The 12,568-nt window shown below is 63.8% G+C and overlaps 2 protein-coding genes across 5 annotated transcripts in view; both read right to left on the bottom strand.

The window, feature by feature from the left end:
- Window positions 1-7,175, bottom strand: part of YPEL3 (yippee like 3) — a 9,248-nt gene extending 2,073 nt beyond the window's left edge. The window contains exons 1-2 of one of the 2 annotated variants that reach the window (XM_032785685.2): window positions 7,061-7,175; window positions 5,791-5,962 (exon numbers count right to left, since the gene is read on the bottom strand). In XM_032785685.2, coding sequence (XP_032641576.1) covers window positions 5,791-5,907 — 117 coding nt within the window. In that variant the 5' untranslated portion in view covers window positions 5,908-5,962; window positions 7,061-7,175. Of the gene's footprint in view, window positions 1-5,790; window positions 5,982-7,060 lie in introns of both variants that reach the window. The other variant, XM_032785684.2, reaches the window with a different exon arrangement.
- Window positions 7,176-8,317: 1,142 nt separating this feature from the next.
- On the bottom strand, window positions 8,318-12,111 carry GDPD3 (glycerophosphodiester phosphodiesterase domain containing 3). Of its 3 annotated transcripts, XM_032785683.2 has the most exons (9): window positions 12,014-12,111; window positions 11,459-11,594; window positions 10,497-10,542; window positions 10,178-10,296; window positions 9,862-9,951; window positions 9,558-9,691; window positions 9,224-9,283; window positions 9,011-9,062; window positions 8,319-8,643 (listed from the first exon to the last, which is right to left on the bottom strand). In XM_032785683.2, the coding sequence occupies exons 1-9, from the start codon at window positions 12,028-12,030 to the stop codon at window positions 8,497-8,499; spliced, it is 801 nt and encodes a 266-aa protein (XP_032641574.1). In that variant the 5' UTR covers window positions 12,031-12,111; the 3' UTR covers window positions 8,319-8,496. The 3 variants fall into 3 exon arrangements, with proteins under 3 accessions (XP_032641572.1, XP_032641574.1, XP_074922071.1); XM_032785681.2 differs by lacking the exon at window positions 12,014-12,111 and having other exon boundaries at window positions 8,318-8,643; window positions 11,459-11,996; XM_075065970.1 differs by lacking the exon at window positions 10,497-10,542.
- Window positions 12,112-12,568: the final 457 nt, after the last annotated feature.

Raw genomic sequence — 12,568 nt, 5'->3', positions numbered from 1 at the left:
GCTCTCGACTTTCAGCCCCGTTCGCCCTATCCATCCCGCCCCTCGCGGTTGCCCCTCACTCCCGCCCCAGCAGCCTCAGTGTTACCCAGTCCTTGCTCTCGCAGTGTTCCCTCTTCCTGACCCGCAGCCCCCCACTATGCCCACCCTGGTTCCTCCTGTTGAAAGCCACCTAGATTGCCTTAATACACCCTTTCAAAGTGGGCTTGATTATCTGGCCGGTTTCAAGGCTGTGCCGGGCGGGGGCTGAGTTTTCATCCAGCTGAGTTTTCACAGCTGCTGCCAGACAGCTGGTCAAGGGGCAGTAGGCTGGGAGCCGATCTCTGGTTCTCTCCCTGGTCTGGGAAAGGATGGGGGGTCTGGGAAGCCCAGACTCCTGGTAATCTCCCGGCGTCTGGTAAGCGGGACCGTCGGTTATGACACGGGAGGGGGGGCTGAGACCAGGACTCTCGTTCTCCTGGCTCTGGAAGGGGAGGGCGGTGGGTTAGAGCGGCGGGGCTCGGAGCCAGGACGTCCTGGGTTCTCCGGCTCTGGGGAGGGCGGGGGCGGCTCGGGTTAGAGCGGAGGCTGGAGCCAGACTCCTGGGTTCTCCGGCTCTGGCGAAGGGGAGGGCGGCTGGTTAGAGCAGCCGTGGCTGGCCGGGGAGTAGTTGACTGTCTCTCCTGGTGCTGAGACGGGCTCGGGCGCCTGGCGTCCAGGAGGAACCAGCCCGTCCCTCCGCTGGCCCCCCTACACCGGGGAAACCTGCACCCTTATTCTTGAGGATCTCTGACCTCTTGCATCTTTCCAACGGCGGCGAATCACGAGTGTCACAGAGACCTCCCTGAGCACCCTATGCTGACACAGATAGCCTACTTGCCCCACAACGCCTGCACCCCTGCAGATCTGCCATAGCCTGACGCCTCTGATCCTTTGCAGACCACTCCCCCCGGGTCTATGATTCCCACCACACGCCCCCACCAAGGCTGTTGCCAGAGCCTTTGAGATCTGGGGGGAGGGGGGTCCGTTTTACCCTATCAGCGCGACGCGGTCCCCAGCAGCCCGCCAGCTGGTAGTGAGCCACATGCGAGGCACCCTCTCACAATTTTGTTTTTATATATAAATCATCAGAGATATCAACACTCAATTAGGATCACAGCTCACATCCCCCCTTTACTATTTCTGACCGCTCCTGGACATCCAACACGTCATGGTTACTTAAGGGAGGAGTCCCCGTCCCTTCGCATGACAGAACCCCTTGGCAGTACCCCCCCTCAGCCAAATCATGAACAGTGCATGCACCAACCCTCCCTGCAGATGTGTGGCATTAGCTTGTACCCCCCCCCCCCGCCCCGAAACCACACATTAATACTAAGTCCGTTAATGTCACGCCATGGCAAGCTAGGGGCAGTGCTCATCTTCTGGAAGGGTGCTAGCAAGGTCCCAGACCTTCTTCAATGGCATGGTCCTGGGTGGGGTGGGTATCCATTATGCAACGGCTTGAGGAGTCGCCCAGCCTTCACCTGGAGGGGGACCACCGAGCTTTGGGAGATGGGTCTCACATGGCAAACAGTGTCAGGGAACCCCCGTCCTGCAGTTAGTGCCATAGAACCTGATCCTGCAGATTCCCGCCTTCTGCTAGTTTCCATGAGACGAGGCTCGACAGCCCCCCGCCCCTCGCTGCGGGGTTTTGGGGCAGGTCGAGTCCCAGCGCTTAGCCTTGATCATGGTGGCTCAGTCTCGATGACGTGTTATTACCCTGCCTTGTACTTCTTGGGCTCGTTCGAAGGCTGTTCCTGGGAGGGGGGAACCGGGGTCAAGTATCAGAGGGGACCCCCCACCAGGAGCCATGGCCCCAGTGCCAGGGGCGACATGGTGGTTGAAGGATCTACAGAGTATGGGAGAGCAGGGGGTCAGTCGCAGGCGGCCAGGGATTTACCAATCTGAGGAGGAGATGTGGATAGCTTCAACTGAGACATATCGACTTAGTCTAGCTTCCCAAGAGTGATCACTCAGAAGGCCACAGGAGGTGGGTCAGTCCTACGTTCCTGTGTGTGAGCTCGGGTTTGGAAAGTGGTAATGCCGTGTCGTTCACTCATGGTCAGGGCTTCTGGGTCTCGTGGATACAGGGGTCCGAGCACCTCTGGAGGGACTTGGGGGCGCGTCCCTCTCGCGGCAGGGCTACTACTAGCGAGGGTTTGGCGGTTAGAGCAGGGGGTCTTCTGGGGTCAGGATTGCCTTCCTTGGAGCGCATGGAGGAGCAGGCTGGGTCTCGTGGAACGCCACTGGGCAGGTGCTATGGGGGGAGCCGAGGATAGTCTCGCGGCAGGAGACACTCTGGAGGCATATGAGGAAACAGGGATGGGGGTGTAAGAAAAGTAAAGAAGGAGGGGATAGGTCTCTGGGATTGGGGCAGGGGCCACTCTGGACGGCTCTGGGAGCACAGAGGTCTCGGGGGCGCTTGGAGTTCCTTCCTTATGGTTCCTCTGGGCACCTGCAGGTACATTTCCTCAGTATATTCCTATGTAGATCCAGCTTTCAGTTGTTGGCGCCATGTTCACGCTGGATGTCGGATACTGCTGTGACATCGCTGTCAGACGCAACCTCTCCTCCCTACAGCGGCCCACAATGCGTTTCCATATTCGACGTCTAAGCGCGGGGTGTACATTTTTGCGGAAAAAAATTTGAGTGTGGAAAAGTCCCAGCCGACCCAAGTTCTGAAACCTTTTTTTCTTTCTGTGATTAATAGTCACACCTGAGGTCTCACCCCCCCATCCAGGTGCTCTTCCCCCTCCAGCAATGAGCTAGTGAACCCTCGCATTGGTAAATCCGGGACACCTGGGTCACATTGCCATGCTGTGCTCTTGGAGCTGTCCGACACCTAGGGGGATCCATTGCCGTGCCAGGTCTCTGGTGAAGCTGATCCCGGACACCTCAGGGTCCGCATTACCAGTCTGGGTCCCTGGGGTCTTCAGGGTACTAGAGCGCGGACCGGATGGCTAGGTCCTTGTTCCTGTCCATCCTGCTCTCTCTCCCCCCACTACCCTACACTCTAATCTTAGATTGAGGTTGAGAGCGCTCTTACAATGTTCTTCTCGCTTTTATCCTGACCTCTCTCTGCATATGTTGAAAGCCCCTGGTAATAAATACAAGAGCTCATAAACCAGGAAGCCCCCCCCCACCCAGGTGAGCTCGTCCTCCCAGCCTCCCTACTCCCCAATCCTTCCTCCCCGCCCCTGAGCCAGATCCTCTTATTATCCAGCTACCACATCGGTACACTCCACAGCCACAGGAGTGGGGGCCCCCAGATGCCTGGGTCAGGAGTGAGGGGTGCTGGCCAGAGCTGGAGCTGGGAGTTGAGCGCACTAGCAGACACTGATGGGGCTGGGTGGGCTGGGCTGCCAGGGGCGTGCCGTCAGGGAGTGAGGGGACAGCAGGGCTGGTGCGGGGGCAGGGGGCTGGCAAGACAGGACTGCGGTCGGGGTGGGGCCCCCATAGGCTGAGCGCGGGTTATAGGACATGGCAGGCGCCACGGGTTGGGAGTAGAGGCGCAGGCACGGCAGGGCTGAGGACTGGCAACGGTACTTGCGATCATGGATAGAGGGGAACCGCGAGCTTTCTAGCAGGGCTGCGGATTGGATGGAGTGAGGCGGCACTGGCAGAAGCTGGGGGGGGCAGCGGGCGCTCGGGGACTAGGAGGGATGGCTTTGTCTGAGGCAGACAGGGGGTAGAGGACGGCACGCGCAGAAGAGCTGTGGGGCGCGCTGGTGGGGGCAGGGGCTGGTCGATCGTAAATCAACCAGGTCCTTTCTTGATTTTGACATATGGTAATTTAGAACTCTTGGAAGAAGGGTGTAATGAGGACGGCATGGTTTTACACGTGAGTCCAAGCACAGCGCGAGTTACTTACCGGCATGAGACATGTTGGGGCAGGTGGGTAGTCCGGTGGTTCTGCCGGTGAGATGATTCTTGGCGAGGTGAGACAGCAAAGTAGTGAATAATTAGGCTACGCAGAAGCTGGGGGGCAGCTTTTATCATGGACCAACTGGCTGCTGTGGTCCTATGGCGAGTAGGGCTGCGAGTCTGGGAGTGTGGACGGGCACGCAGCAGGACTGGGGGCTGCAGCTGGCCGGCTGGCGGGCTGCGGTCGAGTGGGGGCACCACGCAGAGGGTGAGCTGCGACGGGCAAGGGCTGGCTGGCAGGCGGATGACGAGTCGAGTGACGGGGGAACCGGCAAGGCTGGGAGGAGCGTGGGTGCAGGGGCTGCCGAAGTCCGGACTGTGATGTGGCACCTAGGCAGGCTGGGTTCGCAGAGCTTCACAGACTGCCTACCCTCAAAGCTCTGTGGGGGGAAAGGTACAAGTAACAACGGCTTTGGACCGCGCAAACAACGGCAGAGGTGGCCAAGAGGTCTAAACACAAGGTAAGATTTAATTTGTTATCACATACGGAGTTGGACACAAGCTATAACCAAGACGGCTCCGTAGAACGAAAGTGGAATTTTTTAAGGTGCTGATAGGTGTCACAGCTTAGGGATGCGCTGATGAGGCCAATGTCTTTGGGTGTATCTGGCAGATGAGGGCTCACATATAAACCAGTGTGTCTGCAAAGCCATGATTTTATATCCAGCTCAGTATTATGAACCTTAATACAATTCCGCAGGCATTGAGTTTCTTCGTTCGAAAGGTGTCTGGCAATTTCTCTTCCCTTGAGAGTGTTGAAAGGCCAGATGGCCAGCCTATCCGAGACAGTGGATAGACTACAACCGGGGGGAATCATAGACTGGGCGCGGAAGTGTTCCCCCGACGGTTGAGGGGGCCACTGCAGTACGTTGCTTTTCTAGGGGGGGATAGGCGGTGGCAGGCGGGCTGCGGGTCGGAGTGAGGGCACCGGCAGGGTGGGGGGGCAGGGCTGGCTGCAGCGGCTGCGGCGTCGGAGCGTGAGGGCACCGGCAGGCTGGTGCGCAGCTGATTTCTCAAACTAGTGCTTGCGTCAACCTATGTACCACTCTGTATCCCTTCAGTTGGAGTGGGAAATCCCTTTCAACTTCATGAAAAAAAAAAAACTCATTACAGATACACGATAGAATTCATCTTCCTTTCCGAAAATGGCAAACAGGATCGGGATGGGGGATGGGCATGGGCGGGCGAGGGGGCTGCGCGAGTCGGAGTGACGGGCCCGGCAGGCTGGCGGGGGCAGGGTGGGCTGGCAGGGCTGCCGCATTCCCGGAGTGACGAGCACCGGCAGGGCTTGAGGGGCAGGCTGGGCTGCAGGGCTGCGGTCGGGAGTGCGGAGCACGCAGCTGGGGGGGGGTGGACAGGGGCTGGCGGCTGTCGGGATGTGAGAATCATCATCCACAAAGGCGGATCACAGGACAAAAGAGCTATGCGTACAGTGGGGGGGTGGCGTGCTCGCTAGGTGTGCTGGCGGGTGGAGTGAGGTGCACCGGTCTCACGTGCAGAGCTGGGGGGCGCAGGGCTGGGCTGGCAGGGGCTGCAGGTCGGGAGTGAGGGGCACCGGCAGAGCTGGGGGGACAGGGCTGGGCTGGCAGGGGCTGCGGGTCAGGAGTGAGGGGCACCGGCAGAGCTTGGGGGGGGCAGGGCTGGGCTAGCAGGGGCTGCGGGTCGGGAGTGAGGGGCACCAGCAGAGCTGTGGGGGCTGGGCTAGCAGGGGCTGCGGGTCGGGAGTGAGGGGCACCAGCAGAGCTTATCCCCCGCCCCGTCCCTGCACTTCCCCTTGTGTTGTTTACTTGAACATGCTGCAACCACTTCCCTTCCCCTCCCCCCAGCTGCGAGCTTCCCCCCAGCAGTGACCTTGGAGATGAGGTCATCGTGGTTGGCCAGATGTGCCCGGCAGTGCACACAGCTGTATCTGCGGTGACAGTTGTCCAGGTAGGCCTGGAATGTCTTGGGCTTGGAGAGCCGGACCATGGCGGCCGCCGGCACCGCCGGGGACTGGCCCGGCCACCGAGAGACACGGTTCGGCCTGTGGGGCAGAGCAGTAACTGCAAAGCAAAACGCACAGCTGGGATCCGAGCCTGGTAGGCCCTGCCCCCCGCGCTGCGAGCTTCCTCACAGCAGTGCCCCTGCCACGCCCTCCCCCCCAACGCTGCGAGCTTCCTCACAGGAGTGCCCCCAACAGGCCCTCCCCCCCAACGCTGCGAGCTTCCTAACAGGAGTGCTCCCAGCACGGGGTCACTCCAACCTGGGTCCTGCCACCTGGGTACCATCCACCCGGCTGCCTTTCGCCCTGGCCCGTTCTCCCCGATTGTGGCGAGGCCCTAGCAGCACTAGGGATAGAACCCAGGTGTCCGGGCTCCCCCTCACCAACCCACCAGCCCCCACTCCCCTCCCAGAGAGAACCCAGGAGTCCTGGCTCCCAGCACCCCCTGCTCTAACCCATCAGCCCCCCACTCCCATCCCAGAGCTGGGAATAGAACCCAGGAGTCCTGGCTCCCAACCCCCCACCCCGAGCTGGGAGAGAACCCAGGAGTCCGGGCTCCCATGTAGTTCGGCTCCTGCTTTCCCACCTCCTTCCGCCTCTTCCCCTGCCCGCCCTCAGCGCAGCCCCGACCTCCCCGCGCCAGGGAAGCTGCAAGGAAGCAAAGGGCGGAGGCAGGCGCCGGGGGAGGGGCGCGGAGCAGAGAGCAGGGTCCTGACTCCCCCCCAGACCCCTGCCTGCCTGCCTAACAGCCCCCCATAGGGGCTCTGGAAAAGCCTCCTCCCCCACGATCCATACAGGCCACAGCCCCTATAGCCCGGACCGGGCCACCCTCCTCCTGGGCTATGGGGCGCGGACTCCAGCCGCGGGTGCCACCCGGATCTATCGGGAAAAGATCCCTGTGGGCCGCCCCCGGGGCCAGCACTGCGGGGTACGATCACCACGTGCGTCCACCCCCTAAGCGTCCTTAGGAACCCCACGGATAGCGCGAGAGTCAGGCCCACACCCCCAGCCATAGGGCACCGCCCACAAACAAGCTCCCCCCCGGCCCTAGGGAGCCTGTAGATGGGAACCCGCGTTTCTCCCCCAGCGCTCGCCGGTCCCACAGGGGATCTGACAACACGTGGCCGCCCTTCGCCTCACCTGTGGGCCTGGGCTCTCCCGCTGAGGGTGAGGGGCCGGGCAGGGGTGCAGCGCGGCGCCCCCAGACTCCAGCGCTTGTTTACAAACCAGCTGTCACCCACCCGCCCCTCCTCCCAGCAGCCCCTGCGCCACCCCCAGCCGCCAACGGGAAGGCGGCATGCAAATGAGCCGCTGTCGGTGGAGCGAGGACGCAGCGGAGTGGCTGAGGGCAGATTTGAATAAGTGGCGGGAGTCTTAAAGGGGGCAACACCGATGGTGCATGTGGGGTGGAGAGGGCTGTGCGGGGGACTCAGGCCCAGGGAAGGGGGCACTCCAGGCCAGGGTGGGGGTGGTGGAGGGGGCCGGGGCCAGGCGGGGGAGGGTGCATGGAGGAGCCTCGCCCCAGCAGGTGTGTGGGTGGGGCCAGGCAGCTGAACCCCCCCTCAGTGCGGCAGGGCAGGGCAGGGCAGGGCGAGCTGCCAGGGGCGAGCCCAGCTCTGGGCTCCAGGAACAGGTTGTGGCCCAGCCTGGGCTGGCCCGTCCCTGGGATCGCAGAGACCTGCCGCAGGTCCCGCCCAGGTGTCAGTTCTCTGCTTGTCAGCCCTTTGCAGGTAAAAAAACATTAACCCTTAAATATCTGTTTATAACACACACACCCCCGCCGGGAGAAGGAGAGAGACACGAATTACTCCAAAGGGAATTTATTCGGAGACCCCCCCCACCCAACACAGCGCTTCCGGTGCCCCCCCCAGAACACAGCGCTGCCGGTAGCCGCCCCCCCGCCCCGAACACAGCGCTGCCGGTGCCCCTCACTCCCGACCCGCAGCCCCCCCACCCCCTCGAACACAGCGTTGCCGGTGCCCCTCACTCCCGACCCGCAGCCCCCCCACCCCCTCGAACACAGCGTTGCCGGTGCCCCTCACTCCCGACCCGCAGCCCCCCCACCCCCTCGAACACAGCGTTGCCGGTGCCCCTCACTCCCGACCCGCAGCCCCCCCACCCCCTCGAACACAGCGTTGCCGGTGCCCCTCACTCCCGACCCGCAGCCCCCCCACCCCCTCGAACACAGCGTTGCCGGTGCCCCTCACTCCCGACCCGCAGCCCCCCCACCCCCTCGAACACAGCGTTGCCGGTGCCCCTCACTCCCGACCCGCAGCCCCCCCACCCCCTCGAACACAGCGTTGCCGGTGCCCCTCACTCCCGACCCGCAGCCCCCCCACCCCCTCGAACACAGCGTTGCCGGTGCCCCTCACTCCCGACCCGCAGCCCCCCCACCCCCTCGAACACAGCGTTGCCGGTGCCCCTCACTCCCGACCCGCAGCCCCCCCACCCCCTCGAACACAGCGTTGCCGGTGCCCCTCACTCCCGACCCGCAAACCCCAGCTAGGAGAATGACCATGGGGCAGCGCCCCCTACAACCCTCTATCAGGCACCCCCAGGAAGGGGCAGCAGCCCCATCACTCCTCCGTCGTGTCCTGGCCAGGGGGTGGGTGGGTGTCCAGGTAGTGGCGCAGCAGGGTGGGGTAGTCGGACATGACCCCGGAGACGCCGTAGCTAAAAGCCTCCTCGAAATCCTTCTCCTCGTTTAGCACCCACAGGAGCACCTGGGGGGAAGGGGCAGAGGTAAAAAGAGTCCCTGGTGGTGCCCCTCACTCCCAACCCACACCCCCTGCCAGCCCTGCCCCCCCAGCTCTGCCAGTGCCCCTCACTCCCAACCCACACCCCGTCAGCCCAGCCCTGCCCCTCCCAGCTCTGCTAGTGCCCCTCACTCCCGACCCGCAGCTCCTGCCAGCCCAGCCCTGCCGGTGCCCCTCACTCCTGACCCACAGCCCCTGCTAGACCAGCCCAACCCTGCACCCCCGCCCGTGCCCCTCACTCCCGACTCGCAGCCCCTGCTCGCCCAACCCTGCCCCCCCCAGCTCTGCTGGTGCCCCTCACTCCCGACCCGCAGTCCCCGGACCGGACCCTCACCTGAATTCCTCTGTCCTCCAGATGTTTAAAGAGTTTCTTCCTCATGGTGACCCTGGGGGGAGGGGCACAGTCAAAGACGGGGTGGTGGTTCCCCTGCGTTTGAGGGGGAAGGGGGCAAGAGACCACCTCTGTAAGGGGTGGGAGCGTGGTTTGCAATGTAGGTCTCTTGACTGGGTGGGGGCATGGTCGCTTCCTGTCCCGCCCCCCACTCACATGTGGGTGAATTTTGCCAGCAGGTTTCCTATGCAGCCTTTAGGCACCGGGAAATAGGTCCTAAGAGAGAGAAAAATCATGTCAATTGGACCCAGGTGTTCGGGTTCTCCACCACAGCCTCCTTTCTGAGCCCTGGATCCCACTCCTCTCCTCGAGCAGCGGAGAACCCAGGAGTCCTGGCTCCCAGCCCCCAAGCCTCCCCGAGCCGGGAGAGAACCTAGGAGTCCCGGCTCCCAGCTCCCAAGCCTCGCCTCCCCTCCCCGAGCTGGGGAGAACCCAGGAGTCCTGGCTCCAGGCCCCCTCCTGCCCGTGGGACCCAGGCGTCCGGCGGCACCTGTTGATGATGGATGGCAGCGGGAACTGGAGGAAGGACTCGGGCAGCCGGACGAAGGGCAGCAGGCCGGTGTAGTAGAGAAGCAGCAGGAGGAGGCCGCGCTGCACTGAGAAGATGTACGGCATGTCGGGGTTCTGGGGAGAGGAGAGGAGAGCGGCTCAGGCTGGGGGACGGGACAGACACACAGACGGGGGTGGGGCACACGGACAGACAGAGGGTTGGAGAGATGGGGTGGGAGGGACGGGGAGGGACAGACGGGGGGGGGCGGACAGAGGGGATTGGGAGGGGGGGCGGACGGACGTACGGCCGCCCTGCACTTCTCGAGGATTTTGCTCTGGAAGGAGGCCCAGACGGTGATGTGGGAGCGCCGGTAGCGCCGGACGAGATCCGCCACCTGAGGGTAGGACAGACAGACAGACAGACAGACAGGACTCCTGGGTTCTCTCCCCGGCTCCGGGAGGGGAGCTGGGGGGTTAGAGCCGGGGACTGGGAGCCAGGACTCCTGGGTTGTCTCCCCAGCTCGGGGAGGGGGCGGGGCTGGTGAGTTACCGTCAGGCCCACACTGGCCATACACGGCTCAGGCCCTGTGAAAGGCAGGGCCGGACGCCTGGGTCCCTCACCTGCCGGATCAGCTCCTCGTCGTCCTGTTTGATCTCCACGTTGACGGGGACGTTGGGGAATTTCTGGAAAATCTCTTCCAGGCGCGGGATGCGGCGGTCGGAGCCGTGGGAGAAGGCGCCTGGAGGGGAAGAGGGAGGGGGTTGTTGAGTGTGTGGCCTTGTACCCCCTGCTCCCAGGGGAGAGCCCTCTGGTGCCCCCCCTCCCAGCGCAGGGGTCCCCCCTTCCAGGGGAGAGTCCTCTGGTGCCCCCTCCCAGCCCTGGGGTCCCCACTCCCAGGGGAAAACCTCCTGTGGGGGCGGGAGGGAACTGGCCCCTTACCAGGCGAGAAGGTCACCTCCAGGGGATCCCTGTAGGGGGGCAGATCCTGGGGGAGAGACGTAGGGAGTCAGCAATCTTGTGTGTGTGTGGCAACAGACACCCCAGGAAAGGAGCTAACTTGGGAGTGGGGCTTAGCTGGTAATCCAGGTGGGGACTGACAGGAAGGTCTAGGGGGTGGTCTCTCACCCCAGATTGCCTGTTCCCAGGATGGGGTTTTGGGGTGCTGGGGAGGAGTTCCTGTGGGGGTGTATTTGGGGGCTCGGAGTGGGGGGTCCCCATGGGGTGTCTGGGGTTGGGGGCGTCTGTTGGGGGGTGACCATAGAGGGGTGTCTCACCCCACAGTCCAGGTCCCAGATGGCCTGGTCTCAGGCGGCTGGGGACCTGGGGTGGGGTTGATGGATTGGGGTGTCGATGGCTAGTTAGCCATCCTGGGGGTTGGGGATTCCCATAGGGGTCAGGGGATCCCCGTCTATGAGGGTGGGGGTCCTGTGAGGGTTATATGGGAGCCTGGGGGTTCCCATGGGGCTGTCTATGGGGGTGAGGGTTCTGGGGGGTTCTGTGGAGGTCAGGGGGTGCCCATGGGGCTATCTATGGAGTAGGGGGTTCTATGGGGGTCAGGGGGTGTCTATAGTGGTGGAGGTTCTGGTGGGGCCAGAGGGTCCCTGTGGGGCTGTCTATGGGGTCAGGGGATTCTGTGGGGGTCGGGGGTCCCCGTGGGGTTGTCTGTAGTGGTGGGGGTTCTGGGGGCTCGGGGAGTCCCTGTAGGACTGTCTATGGGGTCAGGGGGTTCCCGTGGGGCTGTCTATAGTGGGGGGCTCTGGGGGGTCAGGGAATCCCCATGGGGCTGTCTATGGGGTCAGGAGGTCCCTGTGGGGCTATCTATGGGGTCAGGCGGTCCCCGTGGGGCTGTCTATCCTGGTGGGGGCCCCATGGGGCTGTCTGGAGGGGCCCGGGGGTCTTACCGCATAGTCCAGCTCCCGGATGTTCTGGTCCTGGCCCGCCTGGCGCTGCAGGTTCTGGTCGTGGGACACAACCACGACCCCGTCCCGCGTGCGCTGACAGTCGAGCTCCAGCAGCTGGGTCCCCTGGGCCACAGCGCTGCGGGGAGACGGGTCAGCGGGGAGGCACCCAAGGACACAGCCACCCCCGCCCCATGCAGGCACAGCCTGGGGACTCCTCGCCGCAGGACACTGGGGGGCCAGGATGAGTACAGGGCTCAGAGAAGATCTGGACGCGTTCCTGGTGGATGGGGCCATGAGCCGGGCTGGGCTGGTGGCCCCGGCCTCTGTTTGCCAGGGGCTGGCAATGGGCGCAGGGGGTGGGTCCCTGTTCGGGTCTTTCCCCCGGGACCCTAGCACCAGCTTCCAGCAGCCGCCAGGACACGGGCCTGGCTGCACCTTTGGGCTGACCCGGTCCGGCTGCTCCCACGTTTGAAGGAGGGGGCAGATGGGGGGGCAGAGCAGGGAGCGGGGCTGGGGGGCAGGAGGCTGGGAGAGGGCTGGGGGGTGGTCACTCACTGAGTAAAAGCCTCCATGGTGTTCTCGATCCTCTCGCCGCATCCTGGGGGTGATGAGGGGAGAAATGAGCGCCGGGTCAGAGACCCCTGCCCCACTGCTCCCAGACCCCTGCCCCATTGCTTCCGGGGCCACCAGCCCAGCCCCCCCCAGCCCCATTGCTTCCAGCCCCACTGCTCCCATCCCCTGGCCCCATTGCTCCTAGACCCACTGCTCCCTGCCCCCTGCTCCTGTTCCACTTGCCCTGGAGGTGATGTGGGTCTCCCACCTGGACACCTGGTTTCTAACCCCAGCTCGGTCACGCCACTCCCGGGATGGGACCCAGGCGTCCGGGATGGCAGCGCTCCCTACTCAGGGCAAGGAGCAGAAGGGAGGAATCCAGGCCCCCGCCCAGGCCCGCCCCCCAGGTGTGGGGGAAAGGGCAGGTTACAGAGCCAGGTGTGGGGGAGGGGGCAGAGCCTCGGCTCTGGGGGGTCTGAGCCCGCTCCCACTCCCCCCACTGCACCTGCCGCCCCCCACAACTTCCGCAACCACTGCCCCTCCCCCTCTAACCCATCA

Source organism: Chelonoidis abingdonii, chromosome 4 (assembly GCF_003597395.2).
Source record: "Chelonoidis abingdonii isolate Lonesome George chromosome 4, CheloAbing_2.0, whole genome shotgun sequence".
Taxonomy (NCBI): Eukaryota; Metazoa; Chordata; order Testudines; family Testudinidae; genus Chelonoidis; species Chelonoidis abingdonii.
The sequence above is the reverse complement of the archived record's forward strand: the minus strand, read 5'-3'. Positions and strand labels throughout refer to the sequence as shown.